The sequence below is a fragment of the Antedon mediterranea genome, chromosome 3 (genome assembly GCF_964355755.1).
Source record: "Antedon mediterranea chromosome 3, ecAntMedi1.1, whole genome shotgun sequence".
NCBI lineage: Eukaryota > Metazoa > Echinodermata > Crinoidea > Comatulida > Antedonidae > Antedon > Antedon mediterranea.
In genome coordinates this window covers 10,107,959-10,133,267 of record NC_092672.1, presented here as the reverse complement: position 1 = coordinate 10,133,267, position 25,309 = coordinate 10,107,959, and the positions used below count along the sequence as shown (strand labels likewise).

General features: G+C 34.1%; 1 protein-coding gene across 1 annotated transcript; it reads left to right on the top strand.

Moving 5' to 3' along the window:
- The first annotated feature begins 1,472 nt into the window (after positions 1-1,472).
- LOC140044832 (caspase-7-like) lies at positions 1,473-23,877 on the top strand. The gene is made up of 10 exons (XM_072089511.1): positions 1,473-1,574; positions 5,866-6,007; positions 6,372-6,675; positions 8,309-8,394; positions 9,242-9,409; positions 10,952-11,168; positions 12,570-12,797; positions 14,142-14,251; positions 20,261-20,390; positions 20,803-23,877. The coding sequence occupies exons 2-9, from the start codon at positions 5,879-5,881 to the stop codon at positions 20,378-20,380; spliced, it is 1,362 nt and encodes a 453-aa protein (XP_071945612.1). The 5' UTR covers positions 1,473-1,574; positions 5,866-5,878; the 3' UTR covers positions 20,381-20,390; positions 20,803-23,877.
- Positions 23,878-25,309: the final 1,432 nt, after the last annotated feature.

The following is a 25,309-nucleotide window of genomic DNA, read 5'->3' as shown; positions in this document are numbered from 1 at the left end:
GAAGGAATATGGATAACGTCATAGTATAAAGCTGGCAAGTGCTGCCTGGGTGGACAGGAATAAAAGAAATATAACAAAGGGAGCCAGGGTGGAGTCTGAATAAGAGTAGAAAACAAAGAAGGTAGCTTGGTAGAGATATATATATATATATATATATCAATATTGATTCAGTGTTAGTTTTAACCCTAACCCTATATACAGGTTGAACTATGCTAAACAATTGCCATGTTAGGATAAATTAAATTGTTCTACCAGTCTAGCTCTGTAATTAGTTTTAGTAATTCTGGTAATGTTGCCTTGTTTACAAAATGCAGTGCCATTTCATACACCACAGGATAGTGCAAAGAAGAAAACATTAGAGATAGTATTAATTACTATTAATTATTTTACTATAATATAAATAATATAATTATTGAAGCAAATTTTAAAAATATTTTTATTGGATGAGAAATGGTCATGTGTATCTTCATATACAAAGTTTATATTTTTATATGTTTGAATAAGTGTAATTTCAACAGCCTTCATTACTCCAAATGGAACGAAAAACCAAAATACTATTTTTTATTAGGAATAGGTTTTTGGTTTGTGTTAAAAATCAGTAAATCCTGCAGCACCCAATTATTTTTAAAGGGGTTCATTCTGAATGTTTCACCATGAAAACTGTCATTGTCAAGCCAGAGGAAGTATCATAATTATTTTCATAATTATCATATCAATTTTTGTATTAAATAGATAACGAAATAAATAAATAAAATGCTTTGATGTTTTTGGTGACCCCTGAATCAACCATTTAGCACACTCAAACATGTCCCCTGAGTACGGGTTGGTTGTAGAAAACGTGACATATTTTGCAGAGTGTCTCAAAGGAAGGGGAAGGGTGGGGGTGGGCTGTGTTAAATCAATATATTATTATAAACATTCATACTGAGTAAGGACTGCAATTTATTATTTTATTTGTATTTGAGATCCACCCACTACTCATTTGCACTTTACACTTTAATGCCAATTTTCCCTTTTTAATGTTAATGTTATATGTAAGTGACCAGTTTGGCAGTAGTACACTAAGAACAGGGACATTTATTGTAATGATAAATATATTCATTGTAATGTTACTTTGTCATGGATTTTATTTTCCATCGTTTGCCTTTTTTAACTGTAAATCTGAACTTAAAAAATAAAATACATCAAAAAAAGGCTAAGAAGATGACATTGTAATACTGTAGTTCAATAAAGTGTAATCAGCATGAAATGAATGAATTTGTGTATTGGTCTTATTGTTTGTACACTAATAATAACAACTACACTATCTTTGACAACAATTAGAACATTACAGAATATAGACAAATGAATTGTTTAAGCTAAAAACTGTATCAATTCATCGACTCTTGTAACAATTGAATCACTGTATAATGTCCTATTTGACGTGCCATAAGACTAATTTTAATGGTTGGTGGCGCTGTTAGTGAAGAAAAGGAAGGAGGACATTCGATTCTGAGAAACAAAAAGCCAGAAAAAATCCTATAAAATATCTTAATTTATATCTAATTGGCTTGATTTTTAAAGAATTGTTCCAGGTAAATGCTGTTTTAGCAATACATTAGTCTATAGCTAGGGAGGGCTAGGCCTAAGCCTAGCTAGGTAGGGTAGCTTATTATTATTTAACCATGAGACTCAGAGTGATTATCCCCGTCCCTTATCCGGTAGGGCTAGGCCTAGCTAGGCTAGCTCCCGCCTAGTAGTAGGACTGGGTAGGCTGGCCTAGCTAGGCCTAGACCAATTATGCCTAAGAGGCCTACATTTGTTGGTGATGTGTCCTAGCCCAATGACATAACTACTACTAAATTGTTATGTGTTTTTGTGCCACCTGACACTAGGGCCCTAGTAATTTACTGCTAGCCTAGTTTTGGTAGTGAGTGTATTCTATTATTGTATTCAATTGGTAGGCCTCTACTAAGGCTAGCTATTATACTAGAGTCCAGTAGGAGGAGGCCTATTTAGGCCTACCAAGCTAGTAGAAGTAGGCCTAAGCTAAACACGGAAAATAGGCCCTACAATCATCAATACTTTTATAACATTATTGATACTGATTATGTAGTACAAAAATTGCAATGAATTGATAAGTGGAAGTTAATTTCTTAGTCTTCTAATACTAATTTAAAAGGTAGGTAGCATAAATATACATATAGGCTAGCAAGTGTCGTTTACATTTACCCAAACACAGGGTGTCTGATCATTTCGGCCGCCAGTCATTTCGGCCGCCGGTTATGGAACGCCCAAAATCATGAAACGCCAAAAAAGACAAAATATGTATTGTCCATTTCGGCCGCCAGAATCGTCAATATTGTTAATAACGTATTTTTACTTACTTACTTGTCAAGGGTGTATACATGTGCCTATCGCCTGAATAGACGTGTGTAAATGGTGTCAGATGAAATCGGTCGCGCTTGAAATCGATCGCGTTTGAAATCGATCGCGTTTGAAATCGGTCGCGATAAAATAAACATCCGGTATTTTGTATGGAGCGCCGCTAGATACGCTTTTTATCCTATTAGTTACGATATCGGTCGCGTTTTATTTTGGTCGCACTAATTTGTATATGGCGCATTAGATACATTTTCATTATGTTTTTAGTTAATTTTGAATATTGGAATTTCTAATAATACTGTTTGACATTTTTTTAAACCTCGATCGTTATTTTTTAAGTACAGTAAATATAAATATTTATCTCATTATTTATAAATAATTTGTTTTTCCATTTTATCTTACAGGTTTGAATGAATTGTAATGTGTTCTTTTAGCATGCCGTTGTTTAAGGTTTTGAAAATAAATAATAATTTAATTGTTAAACAAGTAGACGCGCCTATTGCGTATTTTTTAATCACAGTTAATTACGAAACTCGTTCTATACCTGCAAGTGGATACCAGCTCAATGAGGTTTATGCAATACAGGAATTTGATGCATGATGATGATTTTTGCATTCGATATCCGCCACTCTGACGTGAGCATGGTTTAGGATAATAATAAAATATATAGATAATATTCCGTTATAAATCAATCTACCAGCCCTACAGTATGTCTATGATGTACAATGATAGATGTGAGAATAATGTATGGATAATTATAGGTGGACACGATTCTCAAAGAGGTACTGATATTTAAACGTTTAGATTTACGAACGTCGTATGGATGTTATGTGAGACTACTTACTTAATTACATTAAATGATTATTGTAAATAAAGAAATAAAAGATATTTTTCAAATTAAAATCTATAGTATCGACGTACAGTATACGTAAATTATATACATCGTTTCACAAAAACACGTGCAGGAGGCCTATAGACGTTTTAAAAGTATGGTTATTAGTAATAGACGTCATCTTTACCTGGCCATGGACAACGATCGTACGTCGTGTTTTGTCCATGATTTGACACACTAACAAGTGCGTGCTTTTAAAAAAGGGGAAACCCAGTCAGCAAAATAACGCATTGTTAGAGAGGAAACAGCTGCACGATCATTTTTATTTATTTATTTATTCGGTATATAAAAATATATTACAAAACGACAGTCAAGGACTGAAATGAAATGTATTACAAATGACTAAAAATTAGTTAAAATTGCTATAAAAATAGAAACATCTTAATAAAATTAGATATCGTACCATACAATTAAAAACATACATGAATAAAAAACCTTAAAACATTCACTTATTACATATCTAAAAAAGAGCTAGTGGTGCCTATTAATTATATCCACCATGGTGGGAACTGGAGACGACCTAAGTCTGCTGGTTTTACAATGAGGTACTTCTAGAAAGCGGTTGACTCTGAGAGACCGAGCTGGCTTATGAAGAGGGGGAAGTATTTCTCTAAACAGCTCGGATTTTAATAAGCCTTCCCCGAAAGACAACACAAGTTTGTTTCTTCTCTCTACAAGAGTAGGTAAACCAGTAACAGACAATGCATGATCATAGCACAAATAGTTGTTACCTAGCATGATACGCAATGCTCTCTTTTGTACCTTTTCAATAGACTTGGACATGTCCTTAGTGATAGCGCCATGCCAAACAGGGGCAGCATATTCTAAAATAGGTCTTATATACGCCATAGAAGGCGAATCTCCCCCAATATGGCTTATTCGGGGGTTTATTTCAGTAACTCGCCTTTTAACCATCCGCATATAATGATCATTTTTACTAACAACTATTTTAAACACTAGAAATAAAAGTATACACGTGATTTGTCTCAACAATTATTATTATACACTTAATATTATCCTACATAACGGATGTAAATAAAATAAAAAAATAAAAATTAGGTGATCGAATAGTATGTTGTTAACGACATGATATAATCTGCCACAGTATGCATAAGTATAACAATGGATACGCTGGCTTTTTTACGGGCTATACATTGTAACAATTATTGTTTTTAAATAAATTGTTCTCTTTTACGTAATTGTTTGCATAATAAAGGACAGACGTATATTCTCTATATAATATATTAATTACAGTACACATAACTGGAGGTAAATTATTATATGCCTGATATAATATTTACCTAATTTAATATTTAAACGTGTTTAGAAATGACTATTTTGGAAAGACATAGTCCTTCTCCGATTGATAACCAAATAAAAAATATCCACATAAATAATCTAGCCCCTAAAAAATATCAATTAAATCTATATAAATGAAGAAAATGTATATCCCGCTAGCATGCATCCCGCTCCATACAAAATAGGGCGACCGATTTCAAACGCGACCGATATCATCAAAAGACCGTGTAAATCATTAGTTTAGTAGTTTTAACTAAAGTATTTCTACACAACTTATTTTATTTCACAGTGGTTGTTATGTGTGTGTGGGGGGGGGGGGGGGGGTGCTGAGAGGTTGTAGGGCTCAGTCAGGAGAAGAAGCCGGCGAATGACCGTAAAATAGCGCAACTCTATACAAATCAAAAAGTATGATCGTTTTTGTTGATTGCTGCTTGCTTTTTGAATACGCACGTCTATTCAGGCGATAGGCACATGTATACACCATTTTTTATAATTGAGGCGTGCCATACATTAACAATATTGACGATTGGCGGCCGAAATGAACAATACATATTTTGTCCTTTTTGGCGTTTCATGATTTTAGGCGTTCCATAACCGGCGGCCGAAATGACTGGCGGCCGATATGCACTGTGACCAACACAGGAAGCCAAATTGAATTGCGGCCAGAGTGCATAAAATTGCTCCAAACTTACACAGCGACCAGGAAACATTTTAATTTATTTTGGTCATAATAGGAGGTTACTAATATTGTTTTACAGTAATTTACTGAATGATTTCAGTTTAACAAATGGTTTTAAAAAATGTAGATTAAAAGAAAAGTATAAAAAAAAAACAATCCTGCACTACAGTATCTAAAAGCAGTGCTCCATCCAAAATTGATTTTATTGTGACTGGTTCAAAACGCAATCAACTGATTTCATCTGTCACTGTAGACGCTCGGACGACATCGTTCACTACAGTACATTTTGAATAATTATTAATGAAAGGCATTATAGATGTTAAGTACTGTACTGTATACTGACTGAATATAGTTACTGATCAATACATACTGTAAGTGTAGGAAGAAGAGTTTAAATATGGTTGTGTTTCTTTAATTTAAGTGATCAAATTGTGAATAATCTATATATATACAGTATTATTTTTATTGTATTTTTTTTTTAAAGTCATCAATTCTATATTAATACTACTGTATATTATGGTTATTATTATTATGTTGATCGAATAAGGTTCCCAAAAAGTTTTCTCATTCTAAACTTGTTATAATATTCAGTGAATTAATAATAATTAGAATTAAATTATTTATTCAACAGATTTTACTGAATCATGGAAGCTGCACACAAGAAGATTCTGCGAACGAATCGTATAACATTAGTTAGCGATATGCCCATGGATATCTTGAACGAATTAGTGGCTAGACAAATTTTTAATACATCTGAAGATGAAAAATACCGGGTTTGTAGGATTGTTTTTATAACCCAATAATAATACAAAAGATACGTGTTCTTATATTGAAATATAATACTGGTTACTCTTATAATGAAACTAAACATACAGTAAACTGTACTACAATATTGTTTTAGAAAATTAACACTTTTTTTTTACTTTTCTACAATCTTTAAAATTGGACAAATGAGAAAAATTGATTGTATAAAAACCATTTATGCCAACATAATAATCTGGATACTAGGCATAGCATGACTATTAAAAGTATTATGTTTTCAAAATATTTTATAAAATAATTGAATGTAAAATATATAATAAAAACAAACAAACAACAAGTCAAATTGTAATATTTTCTCATAATTTGTTGTTATAGAGTATGAATGGAACAACTGATCGAAATACTGCAATCTTAAATGATATTGTTCGTAAAGGGCCAAAGGCATTCCGTGCATTAGCAGAGTCGTTATTTGCTACTGAGGTGTACCATCTAGCTACACTTTTAATACCAGACCTTACTGAAGATACATTGTACGATTTAAGCTATTATGAATTTGAAAATGATACCAAAGCACCTATGCAACCAAGTGTTGGAGACAAGCCACCTGTGCAGCAGAGTGTTGCAGAAGGCAGTGGAGATTTTAATCCCACACGCAAGTTTCCGACGCAAGTCTCAGAGGGTAATGTAGATGATAATAATAACATTGATTGATAAAAATGATAGATAACACTGTCTCAAAGTGCAACTGGACTAAATGCCATCTTATAGCTAAAAGGTCCAATTTGTGTTCAGCTGCCTCAAACAGCGCTCATTTGTCTACTGCGACAGCATCACTACATTAGGGCAACCCCTTACTTCCTAAAGGTACACAGGTGTACACTGGACCTGCATTTATAAATCATCCTATATAGAAAACTTGCCTTAAACCTTGTCTACACTATCAAACTTCAGGCCCGTAGCCAGGGGGGGTTTTTATGGTTCGGGCGAACCCCCCCTTTACAGCGAACCCCCCTTAACCGACTGCGAACCCCCATCCCCGACATGCCCAATACCTCACCCTCATCTCCGAAAATCGTCCAAATACGTGCCCCACAGTACAAAAAGTTGTTCGTAAATTAAAAAATTCGTAAACTCGTTCGGAATAACTCATACAGTACCTTCTTCCCTGTATGAGCGTACTTCGAGCGATATAGTCTGTAAATTTCTAAGAGTTGCAAATGAATTGCCGATTTTAACCTGAAAAATAAATGTTTGGTCCCTGCATGTAACATGATATTGACGCGTCTCACAGCGAGCTGGGGGACGAACGATTCGTACAAAGAACACCGCCAGACAACTGCGTACCAATTGTTTAGATCACTGGCGGTCAGGCAGCATGCATAAAGTATATAGCCTTCCGACATACATCAGTATTTATGTGTGGCTATGAAGTATAATGTATCATAGAGGATTATAGTGAATATTAATATTTTACACTATAATATCTATGGTATCATGTACTGTAGTTCACATTATGGCATCCGATTATTTTTTTCTAGACCACCAGCCAATACGTACTCAAATGTATCAATATCACCTATTTACATTGGCATATTTAATTTCCTCAACAAATTGCTGTAAATAAATATTATTGATAGAGCTATAATAAGAATTGCATTTGCCTTCACCCAGTGTGCTTTTTTCGGGGCTTCTCCTAGACGTACGTTATCATTGAACTTGAACGCAAAACAAAATATCGAGTAAATGATAAAAAAATCGGCGGTTCCGCACAGAGCACGCGCATCTAACATACGGCAACAAATGTTATCGTTTAAATAGTCCACGAGTCCAAGTACGATCGTTTTGCTCATTGGTAGCATGCTGCATGAGAGTGTATTTTCCGGCCATCTAGGGGTGTCATTTAACAAAATTTGCTTCGCCTCAGGCCCCACCCCAGGGGGGGGGGGGTAGGTATGGGGGTGGGGGTGACCAAAATACTTAGTGTGCGAACCCCCCCTTGACAGATCCTGGCTACGGCCCTGAACTTTATGTGACAAAAACATGTGATGTGCCCATATATGGACATGATTTAATGTCATATCATTACCACATTTGGGAACATCACATTTTTTTTGTCAAACTAGTTAGTATAGTGTAGACAGAACTTTACATTCAAGACCATGGTCAAGGAGTGCAAGTTCCAATTATAACAATTCATTTAATTATACTAAATCATATTTTTGATAATTTGCTTATTATACATGTAAACAAAAAACACAAATTTATTACTTTTTTGTAATACATATTTCCATTACTCTTCACCCTATATTTAGCTTGGCCACAGAAAACTGCAGATGAAGTTCTACAAATGAAAATGAGTAAAGGAAATTATACAAGTGAAATGACCGATAGTCCACAGGTAGTGTATATGTATTAGCTGCGTTCACACTATTCTTAGATTTGGTTCAGTGAAATTATAGAATACATACTGTACAAGGATGTGTTCACATTATGTATAGAGTCCAGCTGTGAATGCAGCACCCTCAACAGTAGTTGTAAAAGTTTATAAACAATTAAAATATTAATTAAAATGTAAATCCAGTCGGAAACTTGCGTGTGGGATTAAAATCTCCACTGCCTTCTGCAACACTCTGCTGCACAGGTGGCTTGTCTCCAACACTTGGTTGCATAGGTGCTTTGGTATCATTTTCAAATTCATAATAGCTTAAATCGTACAATGTATCTTCAGTAAGGTCTGGTATTAAAAGTGTAGCTAGATGGTACATCTCAGTAGCAAACAACGACTCTGCTAATGCACGGAATGCCTTTGGCCCTTTACGAACAATATCATTTAAGATTGCAGTATTTCGATCAGTTGTTCATACTCTAAATCCAGGAAAAGGAAAAGTTTATCATATATAAATTAATATCATTAAATTGAAAGCATAGAAATTCTAATGTAAATTGATGGATTTAAAATATTTTCTGCTAGGCCTACAAATGGACAGTACATTCAAAGATAATCTACACTATGTAGCCGTGATTTTGGAACTGAATCATTATTTAAACAACCCTACATTGTAGGCTCAGTTACAACAGTCTTGTTTGATGTCCATGTTATTCTCTCTTTTTACAACAAACAATAGAGGGCTCCCTACAGTATGGTCATACCCAAGAAACCGTACTATCTTTATTAAGAAAGCTGCTATAATTGTTGTACTATAAATGCTACTACTGAGATTTTTTTAATTTTTTTTTTTCATCAGAACTACACAATCAAATCAAAGCCTAGAGGGAAAGCGCTGATAGTCAACAATCGTAATTTCCGATCGATGCCGTTACGAAAAGGAACCGATGTGGATGCTCGACAGCTTGAATGTTTGTTTACTCAATTAGCATTTGAGGTTGAAAATCTTACAAATTCAACATATAGTGTGAGTATTTAACGGCCATATTGGTTGAAACACAGCTTCTTGTTAGATCACCATAGTTCGGAGAGTGATGGTGTAATGATAGTAACACAATCGGACAAGCATGTGTCCATGTCCATCTGTACCATACTGATTGTATCCTTAGGCAAAATGCTTTACTGTCATTGCCTCGTCCTTTAGATGGGACGTAAAGCCATTGGTCCCGTGTACACATAGGGCATGTTGAAGAACTCTGTACACTATTCAAAAAGAGTAGAATATTGTTTCCTGATCTCTCCGGATATTGGTAGGCGTTGCACTGCCGACTGCTGTGAGACCCTAGAGGATCTGATACAAATTTGATAACTTTATTTCGTCCACATAGGAAAATATTTTGAGTGCTTTTCACAAAATTGTACAAAAATATATAAAAACGTTTCATATAAAAAAAATTAATTACAATATTTAAAAATACTATATATTATTTAACAATGTACTTAGTATGAACATAAGACTACAATTAACTAAATAAAAAATAAAAAGCTGCAATACATAAAAAATTTCAAAAATTATGCAAAATCATTTAACAGTCTAATAGAATACGGAACAAAAGAATTAAAATATCGCATAACCCTACTATTGCACGATCTCAGCACATTTAGTCTTTTTGATCTCATTTTAACATAATGTTTATTTAAAGGGTGGTTTGAGTCGTCGCATATTTTCATAGCCTTATTTCTTATGATTTTGTTGCAAATGTCATCCAAATTATGTCTAGATCCTGTGATCCTACCTACTTTATTTAATATTCGTTGTAATCTGGTTCCAGTTAAGCTTGAAGACAATAAATAATTTACCTCTTCACTTTTATTTATTTCAAATATTTAAAATTTGAAATTAAAACCAATTCTTGAATATAAATTTGTTATCAGTTTTGAAAAGCTACCAAAATGAACATTGGTTTGTCCTGAATTATATTTTGACCACTTGAAATATACAAACTATTTGAATGAATTAGAGAAGGGAAACAAAATATGGTTTAATGGTGCAATTTTGCTGGATTATTCTTCTATTTCCAGTAATGCACATCGACACCAATTACCACTGCTACATAGAAACACACCATCACTTCCTACCTCATACAGCACCTATAATTTGTAAACTTGAAATACATACTCTCACTGGGTGCTAGGTACACGTATGACAACTGAACAAAAAAGGATTTAGAATTCAAGTACAATGTATGTCTTTGAACTACTGAATAATATAAATCAATTGTGTGCTTCCTGAAAATCATGAATTATGCATTAATTACCGGTACACATTATACAGTACAAATTTATTTATCATGCATTATGTATTTAATTATAATAATACATCATACATTATGCATTAATAATGCACTATGCAATTCATATGCATTATGATAATCCACACTTTTGCCAATGCACAGTTGAACACAGTTAAATGCACATCCTTAAACTAATTTAAATTTATAGTTACATTGAAATCTTATGGAAAGAAAACTTGATTTTAAAATTCAATTCAAAATTTAATATTTTTTAGGACTTTTATAAAAAATTGAGGCATTACAGCACAATGAATCATTCTCGGTATGATTGCTTCATCATTGCCGTGCTCACTCATGGTGTGAATGGTGCCTTGTACAGTGTGGACGAACGGCTCATCAAAGTAGATGATATTCAGAATTGTTTTACTGGAGACAGTTGCCCATCCCTGACTGGTAAACCAAAGCTTTTTTTCATCCAAGCCTGCCGTGGAGGTGAGTGGATGTAATAAAACACATAAGGCTATCAGCATGGTCAACTGTGCAGCTGTAGCCGTATTCACCATTCACACTTAGTCTAAGAGAAACACTTGAATGAAGTGAATACAATTTAAGAGAAATACTTTTTATTTATTTAAAAACATATTTAGACACATCAGGTATAGATATTGCACCTTAAATAATATTTAAGAGAAATATCTCACTTCAAGTGTGGTTGGTGAATACAGCCAATATCATAGACCAAAACCTTAACCTGACCTTGCATAATACATGCACTGCATGTGATACACATGATATATACCGACTATGAAATATTTTTGTTTTAGTGTTTTTTGTTTGTGAAAACCAGTGTTTTCCATCCGCATATCAACTGTACCTCTCAATTCTATAGTCTTAAACGGCACCTTGGAACTATGTACAGAGTCAACCTTGGTATTACAAAATTTTACATTCCATGCATGGTCAACCATGCTGATAGAAAATAATACATTATTATATGCATATTACATCCATAAAGCCCATCAATTATTGTAAAGCGTATTTTTGAATTTACGTATTTCTATCAAACAAATTCTTATTACTCACTCACTTACTCTTGTTTTTTTTTGTTTTTCTTTGCTGTAAAATCTAACAATGTTATTGACCGCTTATAAAAATAGCTAACAACTTTAGCATGCAATCAAATCTAATTTATCGTCTACACTTCGGTTATTCACACTTGTAGTTGAAAAATTAATTGTATTTTGTGAAATGTTTCTGCATAAATGTTTGTACAAAGAGATTCACCTCATGAAAACTACTTGTGAAAAATTTAGACGGATTTGAATTTAAAATAGAGGAGAATATATTTTGATGTAAATGCTTGTCTCAATAAACCAACCTGAAAATAAAGAATTTATCTGAAAATTAATTCTTGACACTTGTAGTTGATAGAGACAATGGATTTACTTGGCTTCTGCTTTGATTAGATAGAAACTAAAGAGTTGTTATTATTCTATACATGCAAATTGTCTTGCTTAAAAAGTATTCTACAAAGATGTACAGTAACATGCGAAATCAACGTTTGCAATTGTTATTATCCAATTTCCAGTTATTTTAATAGAATTATAACATAAACTATAATGGTTACATGCATCACATTTCTCATGCGTAGAAATTGTCAATTGCTATATAAATTCAAAGATAATGTCCTCACTGCATTGTGTGTGAACTAGTACACCAAGGTAACTCCTACTCGTCTTGAAAGAGAAGACTATGTTCTACAACCAGAATCATAGTGCTAGTGAGTTTCGAACTCTTCTTTTTATCACTTTTCTCCCAAAAAGTGTAATGTTTCAAAGTAAAGCTGTCTTTTTTATTTTATTTTCTCACTGGAAATATAAATTTTTTTTAAAGAAATGTTTGATCAAGGCGTTGAAGCCACGGATGGACCATCGGCAAATGAAGGCTCCTCCGTAGATCCTGATATTCATTCCCTAAACATTAATGGAGATGTTGATAATCCAGAGAATCTTGTTAATAGGATGTTGAAAATCGAATTTGATGAAACAGATGCAATTGGTAGCAAAATATCTAAGCTGCCTAGCCACAGTGACATGCTTTTAGCCTATGCAACTGTACCAGGTAAGAACACACTTTAGCTGTAATTTAAAGCCACAGTAACATGCTATTAGCCATGTAACTACCAGGTAATGACACATTTAAAGCTGTCAATCCACATTAACATGCTTTTAACTGTGCCATGTAAGAACTCTCTTTAGAAACTACCAAGCACGTAAACCATGCTTTTAGCTGTGCCTATGCAACTGTGCTTGCTCTCGTTTTCACGCTCAACTTCAATATCGGCCGTTTTCACAACGTTGTTTACACAATAGAAATAACACTCGCTCAATCTTGTAGAGGTACTGTGTGTAATAATACCACATGTATTTCGCTCTTGACTACATCAACAGTTTCATCATATTTGATAGTTTACATTGCAATGTTGTTTTACCGAAGGCTGTTCTATTCCATATTGTCTAAGCTGCCAAGTCACAGAAACCATGCCTTTAACTGCGCCTATGCAGCTGTGCCAGTCTACACTGTCTAAGCTACTTTTAATCTATAGAATCTTGTCAAGTCACAACAACCATGCTTTTATCCAATGCAACTGTCCCAGCTTAGTTCAACCTTTAGCAAACTTAAGCTGATAGATTTTTGACTAGACATTATTTAGTTTTATATAACACCTATATAAATTCCTGTCATTTGATTGGACGAATGTGGGTCACATGGCGTGCAATAGTACGCACTATTCAACGATCGTTAAATAGTACTTTTTGAAACATTTTTGTGTACGAAAAAAAAACGTCTAGATGTTATATAAAACAAATAATGAATGTTTTGTATTTGTGTAATGGTACAAATAATGGCACTTGGTGAATGATGAAAGGTTATATCAACTCGGCTTTGCCTCGTTGATATAACCTTTCATCATTCACCTCGTGCCATTATTTGTACCATTGCACTCATAAACATTCATTATTTGTATACTAACCCAAGTAAGAAATTGCGCAATAGTCATCAATATTGAATTTGTGCTTCCAAAGCATTTTTATATCTCATCTCATGTCTTTTGAAAATAAAGAATTATTAAAAAGTTTATTTAGTATCAGAAGCTTTAACGTAAATTCATTAACCCGAACTAAACGATCTGTGTCAGATATCGGTGATCAAATCATTTAAAGTCATTGAACTCTCAACCGACTGATTATCATATCAGTGATTGTTGATCATAAAGAATAATAATTGTTAGTAGATATTGATATTGAAAGTAAATTATACATTTCGGAAAGAACGATTTTTGAAGTAATTATATCAACTTCAGCTCTGGCTGATTTCTTCCAACCTGCGTAAAGTCCTGAACTAACACCAGAGTGTAAGGTAATGTTATTTATAATATTATTTATTGTATTTTTATTTTGTTAGGTTATGTATCATGGCGTAATTCAGAGAGAGGTTCATGGTTTGTGCAAGCTCTTACTGAAACATTTCTACAGCATGCACGTGAAGAGGATCTACTTTCTATGCTTACAATGGTAAGCTTAATATATTTTATATATTTTTACAGATTATTTACTTGATTGTAGCTGATCTGTTGAAATCTCTTTGTCAGCATTTCAAATAATCGAACTGTAGCAAGCAAAATATTCCCAGGTTGTCAAAAAGTTTAGATATTGATAAAATAATAGTAACTATAAATGAAACGCACTGGCATTTGTAGAGACACGTTTGACTTGGCATTACCAAAATAGTTTATATATATCAATTGTAACAGTAAAGGACAATCTTGATGTAAGGTTGTAATAAGTGTTGGTAATATTCAGACTTTAGAGGTTTGGGAATTGCAAACAAAAGTCGCTGTCAATTGCAGTGACGTCACAGTTACATTGCAAAATTCACTTAATGAGTCTAGTTCTTTACAAAGTGTGTTTACTAGAAATGTTCGCAATTTGCCAGACTTTGCCAGAAAACTCATGACGTAAATGTTGCGATGCACCTGTGAGGTCACAGGAATTTATGGCGACGGCTGTACGGTGAGCGCGTGCGGGGTTATCCTTAATCTCGCGATGGTTCTGAAGTCATATGTACATCCCTAATATGTTGTTAAAATATGGTCCTCGGTCAAGTTGTCCTTTAAGTAACTTATTTATTGGTATTTCACAAGTAGGTCACTAGTTCCCCACCCAATCTACAATATATTCCACGCTTTTAGAATATATTATATTCTAGTATTATTAGTATTACGAATAAGTGGCCTAGCGGTTAAGATAGTGGAACCGTACATAGCCATAATATTGGCAAGGTTTCAAGCCTCACTTGCTTCATGGTTCTGGTGGTAGAACAAGTTTTCTCAGATAAGAACTATAAACTGTAGGTATGTAAAGGTAAAGGTAAGTCCCGTGTTCTCTGAACGTAGGGGAATGAGCTGTTAGGAGCTCATTGTACTAAGCCTCTGCATTATGTGGTAGGGTGGCCAGTTAGGTATATAGTCTACACAAAATGCTCATATGCACTTTAAAGAACCTATAGTACATCTTTCAAGACGAGTAGGGGTTGCCCCGGTGTACTATTTCACACAGCAACTTCTACTAGACCTCCTAGTTCTGTAATAATCAATTTGTTGATTGTGGAACAAAGATGAAGATACCCGCGGCACCCTAGGACGTGTTGCTTAAAAACTTCCCAGTACACTTGCGATCCCTATACTCGCCAACCTCCAACCCCCCCCCCCCCTCACAGTTTAGCTTGAATTTATACAGTAGATGCAATAACACAAATAAAAAAACAAATTTCAACTTTAAGTCTAAAAAAATATATTTAATGATGTATTGTTTAATTTCAGACACTAGATTTAAAAATCAGAGGTAACATTTCCTCTGGATTATTATATTAAAAAAATAATCAGAAGTTGTTTTGCTACTAGAGAATTCTTAGTTTTTAAATTATTATTTTTTTTATCAAACTTATAGTTTGTTTTGCCTTTTATGATATGATATAAATTTGACCTGTCATTTGAGTTTATCTGTTCATCAACCTCACAGTTCTTAGATTATTTTTCTGAAAATGAGATTGTACACAGTTATATAATAATACAGTTTGCCATTTAAGGTATGATTTATAAATTCTTCTTCTGAGTTTATCTGTACATCAACCTCACAGATGTTAGATGACTTCCTATCAATCTACTTATGACAAAATATCCTTTATTTTCTTGGATCATATGACTTATAAATGAATTATTTGAAGAAATCTTTGAGAGTTAAAAAATAACATTAACATCAACCAAGACTTGTACTTGGATTACTTTTCCACGTACAATATCCGACCCATTACAGGGCTGTAGCCAGGATCTGTCAAGGGGGGTTCGGACACTAAATATTTGGGTCAACCCCCCCCCCCCCTGGGGGTGGGGCCTGATGCGATGCGAATTTTGTTAAATGACAACCCTAGATGGCCGGAAAAGACACTCTCGTGCAGCATGCTACCAATGAGCAAAAAGATCGTACTTTTTTCCTCCTTCTCAAACACGTCGATAATTTAAAGGACGATAACTATTTGTTGCCGTATGTTAGATGCGCGTGCTCTGTGCGGAACCGCCGATTGTTTGATCATTTAATCCGTATTTTGTTTTGCGTTCAAGTTCAATGCGAACGTACATCTAGGAGCAGCCCCGAAAAAAGCACACTGGTTGAAGGCAAATGCTATTTGCTAGCTCTATCTATAATATTTATTTACAGCAATTTGTTGAGGAATATAAATATGTAAATAGGTGATATTGATACATTTTAGTACGTATCGGCTGGTGGTCTAGAAAAAAATAATCGGATGCCATAATGTGAACTGCAGTAGGCCTACTTGATACCATAGATATTATAGTGTAAAATATTAATATTCACTATAATCCTCTATGATACACAGGCCCGTAGCCAGGGGGGGTTTTTATGGTTCGGGCGAATCCCCCCTTTACAGCGAACCCCCCTTAACCGACTGCGAACCCCCATCCCCGACATGCCCAATACCTCGCCCTCATCTCCAAAAATCCTCCAAATGCGTGCCCCACAGTACAAAAAGTTGTTTGTAAATTGAAAAATTCGTAAACTTGTTCGTGAACCTTCTTCTCTGTATGAGCGTCAACTAGCGATACGTGTCTGTAAATTTCTAAAAGCTGCAAATGAATTGCCGATTTTAACCTGAAAAATAAATGTTTGGTTCCTGCATGTAACATGATATTGACGCGTCTCATAGCGAACTGGGGCACGAACGATTCGTACAAAGGACACCGCCAGACAACTGCGTACCTATAATTGTTTAGATCACTGGCAGTCAGGCAGCATGCATAAAATATATAGCCTTCCGACGTACATCAGTATTTATGTGTGACTATGAAGTATAATGTATCATAGAGGATTATAGTGAATATTAATATTTTACACTATAATATCTATGGTATCAAGTACTGTAGTTCACATTATGGCATCCGATTATTTTTTTCCAGACCACCAGCCGATACGTACTAAAATGTATCAATATCACCTATTTACATATTTATATTCCTCAACAAATTGCTGTAAATAAATATTATAGATAGAGCTAGCAAATAGCATTTGCCTTCAACAAGTGTGCTTTTTTCGGGGCTGCTCCTAGATGTACGTTCGCATTGAACTTGAACGCAAAACAAAATACGGAGTAAATGATCAAACAATCGGCGGTTCCGCACACAGAGCACGCGCATCTAACATACGCCAACAAATAGTTATCGTCCTTTAAATTATCGACGTGTTTGAGAAGGAGGAAAAAAGTACGATCTTTTTGCTCATCGGTAGCATGCTGCACGAGAGTGTCTTTTCCGGCCATCTAGGGGTGTCATTTAACAAAATTCGCTTCGCATCAGGCCCCACCCCCAGGGGTTGACCCAAATATTTAGTGTCCGAACCCCCCCTTGACAGATCCTGGCTACGGCCCTGATACATTATACTTCATAGTCACACATAAATACTGATGTACGTCGGAAGGCTATATACTTTATGCATGCTGCCTGACTGCCAGTGATCTAAACAATTATAGGTACGTAGTTGTCTGGCGGAGTCCTTTGTACGAATCGTTCGTGCCCCAGTTTGCTATGAGACGCGTCAATATCATGTTACATGCAGGGACCAAACATTTATTTTTCAGGTTAAAATCGGCAATTCATTTGCAGCTTTTAGAAATTTACAGACACGTATCGCTAGTTGACGCTCATACAGAGAAGAAGGTTCACGAACAAGTTTACAAATTTTTCAATTTACAAACAACTTTTTGTACTGTGGGGCACGTATTTGGAGGATTTTTGGAGATGAGGGTGAGGTATTGGGCATGTCGGGGATGGGGGTTCGCAGTCGGTTAAGGGGGGTTCGCTGTAAAGGGGGGGGGGGTTGGGGGTTCGCCCGAACCATAAAAACCCCCCCTGGCTACGGGCCTGCATTAGACCAATTGTGTTTTCCTAGTCTCTGTTTTGAAAATCTAAATTTACAATTTTTTTATGGAACTGTGTAATACAATGTAATTTAGAGAAATTCTATATAATCATGAATTACATATCAGTAGGTGAGGTATAGTATATTATGAAGTTTATGAATATTTTACTAAATTACAATATATTCCATTTATAATGTTTTCAGTGATGAAAAAATTTAGTAGCACTTAACAGTATCAGTCTTTAAGGACTTTCATTTATTAGTTTTGCATACCATTAATTTAGTTCAAGTACAGTAATGTACTACTAACATTGATACTTTGCATGTTTATCAATTAATAATTTATACAGCATTTAAAACATGGTCAATACCATTAAATTATATTTACTGTAACTAGGTTGCATAAATACGGAAGCCTGTTCGGCCACAAGTTAACTATATTTTAAAAGCTGTTATCTGGCGGCCGCCACTTAATTATCTGGCGGCCGCCACTTAATTATCTGCCGGCCGCCACTTAATTATCTGCCGGCCGCCACTTAATTATCTGCCGGCCGCCACTTAATTATCTGCCGGCCGCCACTTAATTATCCGCCAATTAATTAACAGCTTTTAAAATATAGTTAACTTGTGGCCCGAACGGGCTTCCGTACATAATCATGATTGCATTGCTTGCCTTTTATTGCATGCAACATCGCCTCTGATCCAATGCACGTACATGTCACGTGACGGGACATGTACTAATAATTAAGTGGCGGCCGCCAGATAATTAAGTGGCGGCCGCCAGATAACAGCTTTTAAAATACAGTTAACTTGTGGCCCGAACGGGCTTCCGTACATAAATTAGGACACTTGTCCATAATTTTTCTCTACATAAATAAGAACCTCGATCCCCGCAAGAAGTCTGGTTTCTTTTGTTAACCGCACTAAACAGGTGTAATGAAATATCCACATCAAATCAAACCTACAGGCAGGATTTTCTTCACATTTTAAGAAAATAGTACTGTATGTGATTTAAAGCTTCTTTTAGAGTATATTTTCTTGCAGGGTTGACCTTTGTGCTTGAAACGACGAGAGCTTCTTAGGTTCTGAAAAGAAAAACATTTATCAAAATAGATACGTGAATTATCAGTTTGTGTGTAAAACGGAAGGAGGCTTTACATCATCAGGGAAATGAGATTTTAAATTACTGTCTTTAAAGCTTTCAACTTTCTTTAGGCAAAGTCATAAATTTTATTACTCTGTAATGGTTATGCCTTACTGTTCAATTATTATTTATTGGGTTGTTTATTACTTCTGGTGTTATTTTCAGTTTCAAATAGCTTTAGAAAATGAGTAACCCATCTTGCAGATTATCAAATAAAACTAACAATATTTAAGATACGATTAAAAAGATAAGTCTCAATACAGCTGTATTATTTCACTCTTCTGTTTTCACGCTGCTGCTCTAGCCAGCTACAACCCATGAGGACTACTCATTCAGAAGCTAAAGCAAGCAGCAGTTATAGTATCTAAGGCTGCCAGTTTTGCGACTTTGTAAACTCGACTATAATATAGATCCCAGCTGCTGGACCCAAAAAAAAACGTCTGGGAAAAGAGAGTCTGTGAGGGCTCACGGTTGAATGATTTTGGATTCTCGTCCTTTGATTGATTGACGCGAATCAACAGATTGTGTGAAGAATTTCCTCACTTGTACCGCCGTGAAGTCACGTCGTTTCTAGAGAAATATTCAGTTGCATGCCTACAGGTTGAAGTCACACACACACAGCACATTAAAGTTCAAAATTGACCATTTTTAAATGGGCATGTAATTTATAATTAAAGAAGTATCTTTGATTTGTATGTATTTTTGCGATTAAAGGTCATCTTTTTAATAATTAATCATAAATATATCTGAAGAAAGAACAATGATTAATTTTAAAATGTCGAGCAGCGTTTTTTGTATGAAATATTTCTTGTTTAAACAGTTTTTTGATGACTGTATTTTCTATATTATGCTGTACTGGAACCATGGTACCAAGATACATAATTATTGTATCAATTTACCATCATGTGTTTTCTTAAATTGTAAATTATATGATTTTTTATTTATAGGTGAACAACAAAGTAGCTCGTGCATTTGAATCTTCTTCTGGCCGTAACAAACAGATGCCAGCACCTGTTACCATGCTTACCAAAAAACTGTTCTTCTTTCCTGGTCATTATGAAGCCTAAGAACTCAAAGGTGGGCTACTGAAATCTTTTTTTTTTAAACTGTTTTTCATAGAAGTAGGTGATAATTCATTACAATAACATAATGTTTGTGCTACAGTATACAAACTTATTTCACCTGTAAAACGGTTTTAAAACGTCAAGTTAGATATTCTTGGCATGTACTTTTTGCTGCTATAATTATAGGGTAATATCGAACTAGTATATTGGACTAGTGATCGCGGTTACCCATATCTCACTCGTGACGTGATTCAAAGTTTTCAGTTCGGGAAAAAAATGTTAAACTCAACTGCGCGTATGTACTTTGCGTTGCAGTCAGTTTAGGTTAGTTGCGTTTAGTTTCTTGGAGCGCTTGATACATGTTGGCATAAGAACTCCTTAAAACTCTAAAAATGGAATATTTATTTTTATTATTTTCTATTTAGGTAATTCTGAAGCCTGATTGCTAAACATTGAACGTTGACTATATACCCAATTATTGGTAAACTTTTATTTTCTTCTGTAAATATAATAAATTGAATCATGATGGTTAACAACATTTGAAGTTTTACAATTAATATATTATAAACATGGAGATATTATTGTGAAAAATATCTATGAAATAAGTAAATGTACTTAAGAAAGGGAAGAAGCACCATCAGTTTTACTAGTTTAAAAAACATGTAAAGTAATGATATTTTAACTCAACTCATCTCTCTAAATGGTTAGTTTGTGAGCAAAACATGCCTGTTGAGGAAAGCTTATTTCAGGTGTTTCAGGTACTTTCAATTAAAAACTCAAAAGCTGTTTTGTACTTAATTTAGCTGTTCTACTCTACTTTGTTCTTACTCCAAAATTTGTGATGTTTCTATAAGTACTTTAATTTGCAAGTTTACGATGCTATGCTATAACGTTTAATTTCTACCATTATTAAATCACACAGTTAACTGAACTTTACTAAACTTTACATTCCCATAATAAGCAACAATTTCCATTATTAAACTGAGTAGCAATAATTCTAAAATTATGATATCAATTCCGTATACTCACATTTTTACTATTTAATTAAACTTATTATTATTACCATTAAAAAAAGAAAAAGAAACAGAATTGTTGAACTCTGGTAGCACATGTTTTTTTTTTGGAATACCATACCAAGATTTATATATTAATACCTATAACTTGGCGCTTTTAATTTACGCGAGTAATTTTGGCTTAAAGATATGTTATCCTCTGAAGTGTTTTGGACATTACAAATTCATTGATATAAATTAAATGTTCTTTGGGACTGGTAACACTGGATAAATCATACAATAATCATACAAACAGTAAAAAGTAAGTAAACAAATGACTGGAGAAGTAGTTTGGTGCTAAACATGCTTGCCTTCCAATTTTATGTCCAGTGTTCAATTCTTACCTACAGTGCTAGGTAATGACTCTTTTAACTCCCTTAGGCTCAAATGAGAAAGTTTCTTTTATAAGCTTGATAAATTATAAAATAGTTTCCTTCCTGTAATTGGCGAGTTACTAGATGCGTATGGAATAAAAAAATAAAAAGATTAATTAAGATTTTGGATTTTAAATTCTAATTCTACCATAATAACATTTTTGTATTATTTTTGGCCAACACATATTTCACAATTGAGGGACATCTAATGTGTTGCTAATTATCACATGCTAGATTTTTTTTTTGGTCAAAATCATAGAGAAATTGATAAAGTTTGGATTTCTTCCTGTTTATATTCATGATAGTTAAGCAGTAGTACAGTATTTGTCAAATGTAATTAATATAGCAGAAAAGATCAAGAAGCCTTGATAACATGATTGGTTTCTTTTCACGGCCGACTTAGCACTTAAATTTTAATGTTTTAGCATATTATCAAATATGAATTTTTAAGTTCGTTGATTACATGTATACACTGTAAGTGTAATGTACAAAATCATGCTTTTTAAAGGCACTGACATTTTCCTGACTTTTCTTTATTAATATTCTAGTACTTAGTTTTTAACAAAATATTGAAGTGTTATCAATAATAAATATTCAGAATTGATTTTCCTTATTCTTGGAAATATTCTACTGTTTTTAGTTGAAAGTTATAACTCTTGAATCTAATACTTAATTGTTATGTTAGAATGCTATTAACGTACATAATTAGACGTACAGTAGATTATGATTTCTCTGAATAATCTAAAATTACCAAAGTATTACTTGAATATTGATTAATTTTTAACTAAAAGAGGCTTGCAATGAAATCATATTTTGTTTACTGGTTTCTAATGGACAATGTCGACATTATTCTACTTCTTACTGCAGTAACTGAATTTTTATTAATCTTTAAGATGCAATTATTTAGGATGGTTTTTTTTACATCACAGTTTTTATTGAAGTGACTGCATCATAAAGTCATTGAAAGAAACTAAAATCCTACATTTTTGCAGTAAAAAAAGTTACTGCAGTAGAATGATAAATGATCCCATGGGTTTTCCGATGAACTAAGCATGAATGGGTTTAGCAGTAGATAGTTTCTTCTGATGTTAACCAAAACCATGAATAATAATAATAATATTCTCCATTCATGCTGAAACTAGTGTACACCATAAGTATTTTTGGGTATGACTTACCTATCTATGTATTCACTCTTAATTAGAGGGAGACCAGTTTCTACTAAAAAATAATAATTGATAGTTAATTTTAGAATGATATATAGTTATTTATATAAAGCTTGGTTCACACTAGGACAAAACGAAAGGACCAATCAAAAGCGACAGTTCCAATAGTACATTGCTTTTGATTGGTCAATTTGATTGTGTGGCGGCTTACGTCTTCGCGTTGCGTACTGGAGGGAACCAAGCTTAAGCGGTGTTTTTTAACCAGCAAGAACAGTATGATATACCATAGTTTGGGAGTTGGGAGTCCTTCTGCTTATAGATAGGATATGGTTTTATATTTTAATATCGGATGCTACATATTTGAATTGAGCTTGACTCTGGTCAAGGGAGTCTTGTTGCTATTTATAGAAGTTGGTTCAATGAATCCGATGATGTGCAGGTTGGTACATAGTATGGAACGTCATTTGTAATGCTTATATAAGTTCACGTTTACTGTGTAAAAGTAGCATATTTGCTTTGATTGCCCAAATACATTCATGTTTACATTTACTGTAACTTTACGAATGTGTGTATTTACGGTCCTACTAAACACCACCAGATACCTACCAGAGCAATGAATCCTACCACCAGAGAGCAGCCACCTGTTTGGAATTGAATATTAATGGTGTATTTCTAAGATTAATTCTTTCAGAAACTGATAAAATTGAAGTGGTATCTGGTGGTGTTTAGTAGGACCCTGTATTAAATAAACAAACACATTGCATCTGGCATTTGCTTTAGACATTAACATTGTGTCTGAGACACGTGTTTTATTTTAGTATGTTGTTATAGTATTAAATGTAAGCTTAATTTGTTTTATTGCTATAGTATTATTATTTTTGTAAATTAAATAAACCTTTATCTAAATAATATTTTGTTTTAAATCAACTATTTTCAGTTGTTTGGTTAAGCATCGATCGATGGCATTAAACACTAAATTAGATAGTCCTAGTTAATACTTATTTATACTCGTTGTTTGTGATATAAATTCGTCTTCCAAAATCAATTGCTTGTAGCAGATCATTTTTCAAAATAAGTACGGTAGCTGACCAATGTAATTTGGTAATTTTACGACATTCCAGCTGCTTACCTTTTAGTTGGTGTGCAAAAGGGAAAATCGTACAACATTATTATTTCACTTATGTTGTATTCCTGTTATGATAACAAACAGTCATCTCTTGTTGGGATGTCTGCTTCCACTTGTTGAAAAATAGAACCCCTTTCTGAACGTGGGTGGTGATCAATCGCGTCGTGATTGGTCAAACTATTTGCGTTGCGCTTAGCCTAGGTTATTGAGTTGCGTCCTAGTGAGAACCAATCTTAAGGGACCCAGCTTAAATAGTGATCGGTAGTTTTTACAGTAACAACTACTTGTCCTCGTTCGTGTCACGGGAAAGTGTCCCCACCCCCGGTGTCCTAAAGAAACGTAGTGTAACACTGTCAAAAGATAAGTCAGAGTCAGGGTTTAGTGGTTAAATAATATTCGATTTAAAGATCATTCACAGTTGTTCTATAAGAACGAATTTTACAAGAGCGGATTAATGAGACAAAAAAAAAACACTTGCTTTTTGTACGTTCCGAAGTTTTGCTATGAATGCAATTTGAAAGGGGTATTAAGTATTTCTTTATTAAGACAAATTAGTGTTTCTAGCCGGTACCGCAACCAATACAAGTGTACAAACCGCATTATTGTTTTTACTTATACAGTAAGCCTACCGCAACAAGGTACAATCAGGTACAACATATTTCTAATTTTCAGTATGAATATATCATGGCTGAGCTATATTTCCTGCCTGAACAATGTATGCGATAGTTATTGGGTATGACATGCGCTTTTCCCCAATCATTTAGAAATGTCAAATTTGTCTTATAGCTTTTACGGTTTCCTGAACTACGACTAAAAACTATAATAATTCTGGTTAACCAAGGAGAAATAACTTTATACTTATAACCTTATTCTACCATGGAGAAAAAATAATGGTTTATTTATATTATGTATATTACTATTTATATGTTGTTGTTTCCTCCATGTTCTAACCCTCAACTGTTCCTCCTAAAATCTGGAAAATGTATTGATAATTCCGTTCTTAATGTACGATTATTTACCGTTTAAGCTTGGTTCCCACTAGAACGCAACGCAAGGACGTAAGCCGCGACGTCAGCGAATTGACCAATCACAAGGAACGGTTCGAATGATCCATCGCTTGGGTTGGTCAATTAGCTTGCGTTGCGGCTTACGTCCTTGCGTTGAATACTAGTGGGAACCAAGCTGTAGTTTTCTCAAAGCTATATTTCAAATATAAA

Bases quoted from the DNA above. Each gene is read 5' to 3' on its own strand.
- LOC140044832 (XM_072089511.1), top strand. From the start codon at position 5,879: ATGGAAGCTGCACACAAGAAGATTCTGCGAACGAATCGTATAACATTA. The intron at 6,676-8,308 runs GTAATGTAGATG...CCCTATATTTAG, and splicing joins TCCGACGCAAGTCTCAGAGG to CTTGGCCACAGAAAACTGCA. The intron at 12,798-14,141 runs GTAAGAACACAC...TTATTTTGTTAG, and splicing joins AGCCTATGCAACTGTACCAG to GTTATGTATCATGGCGTAAT.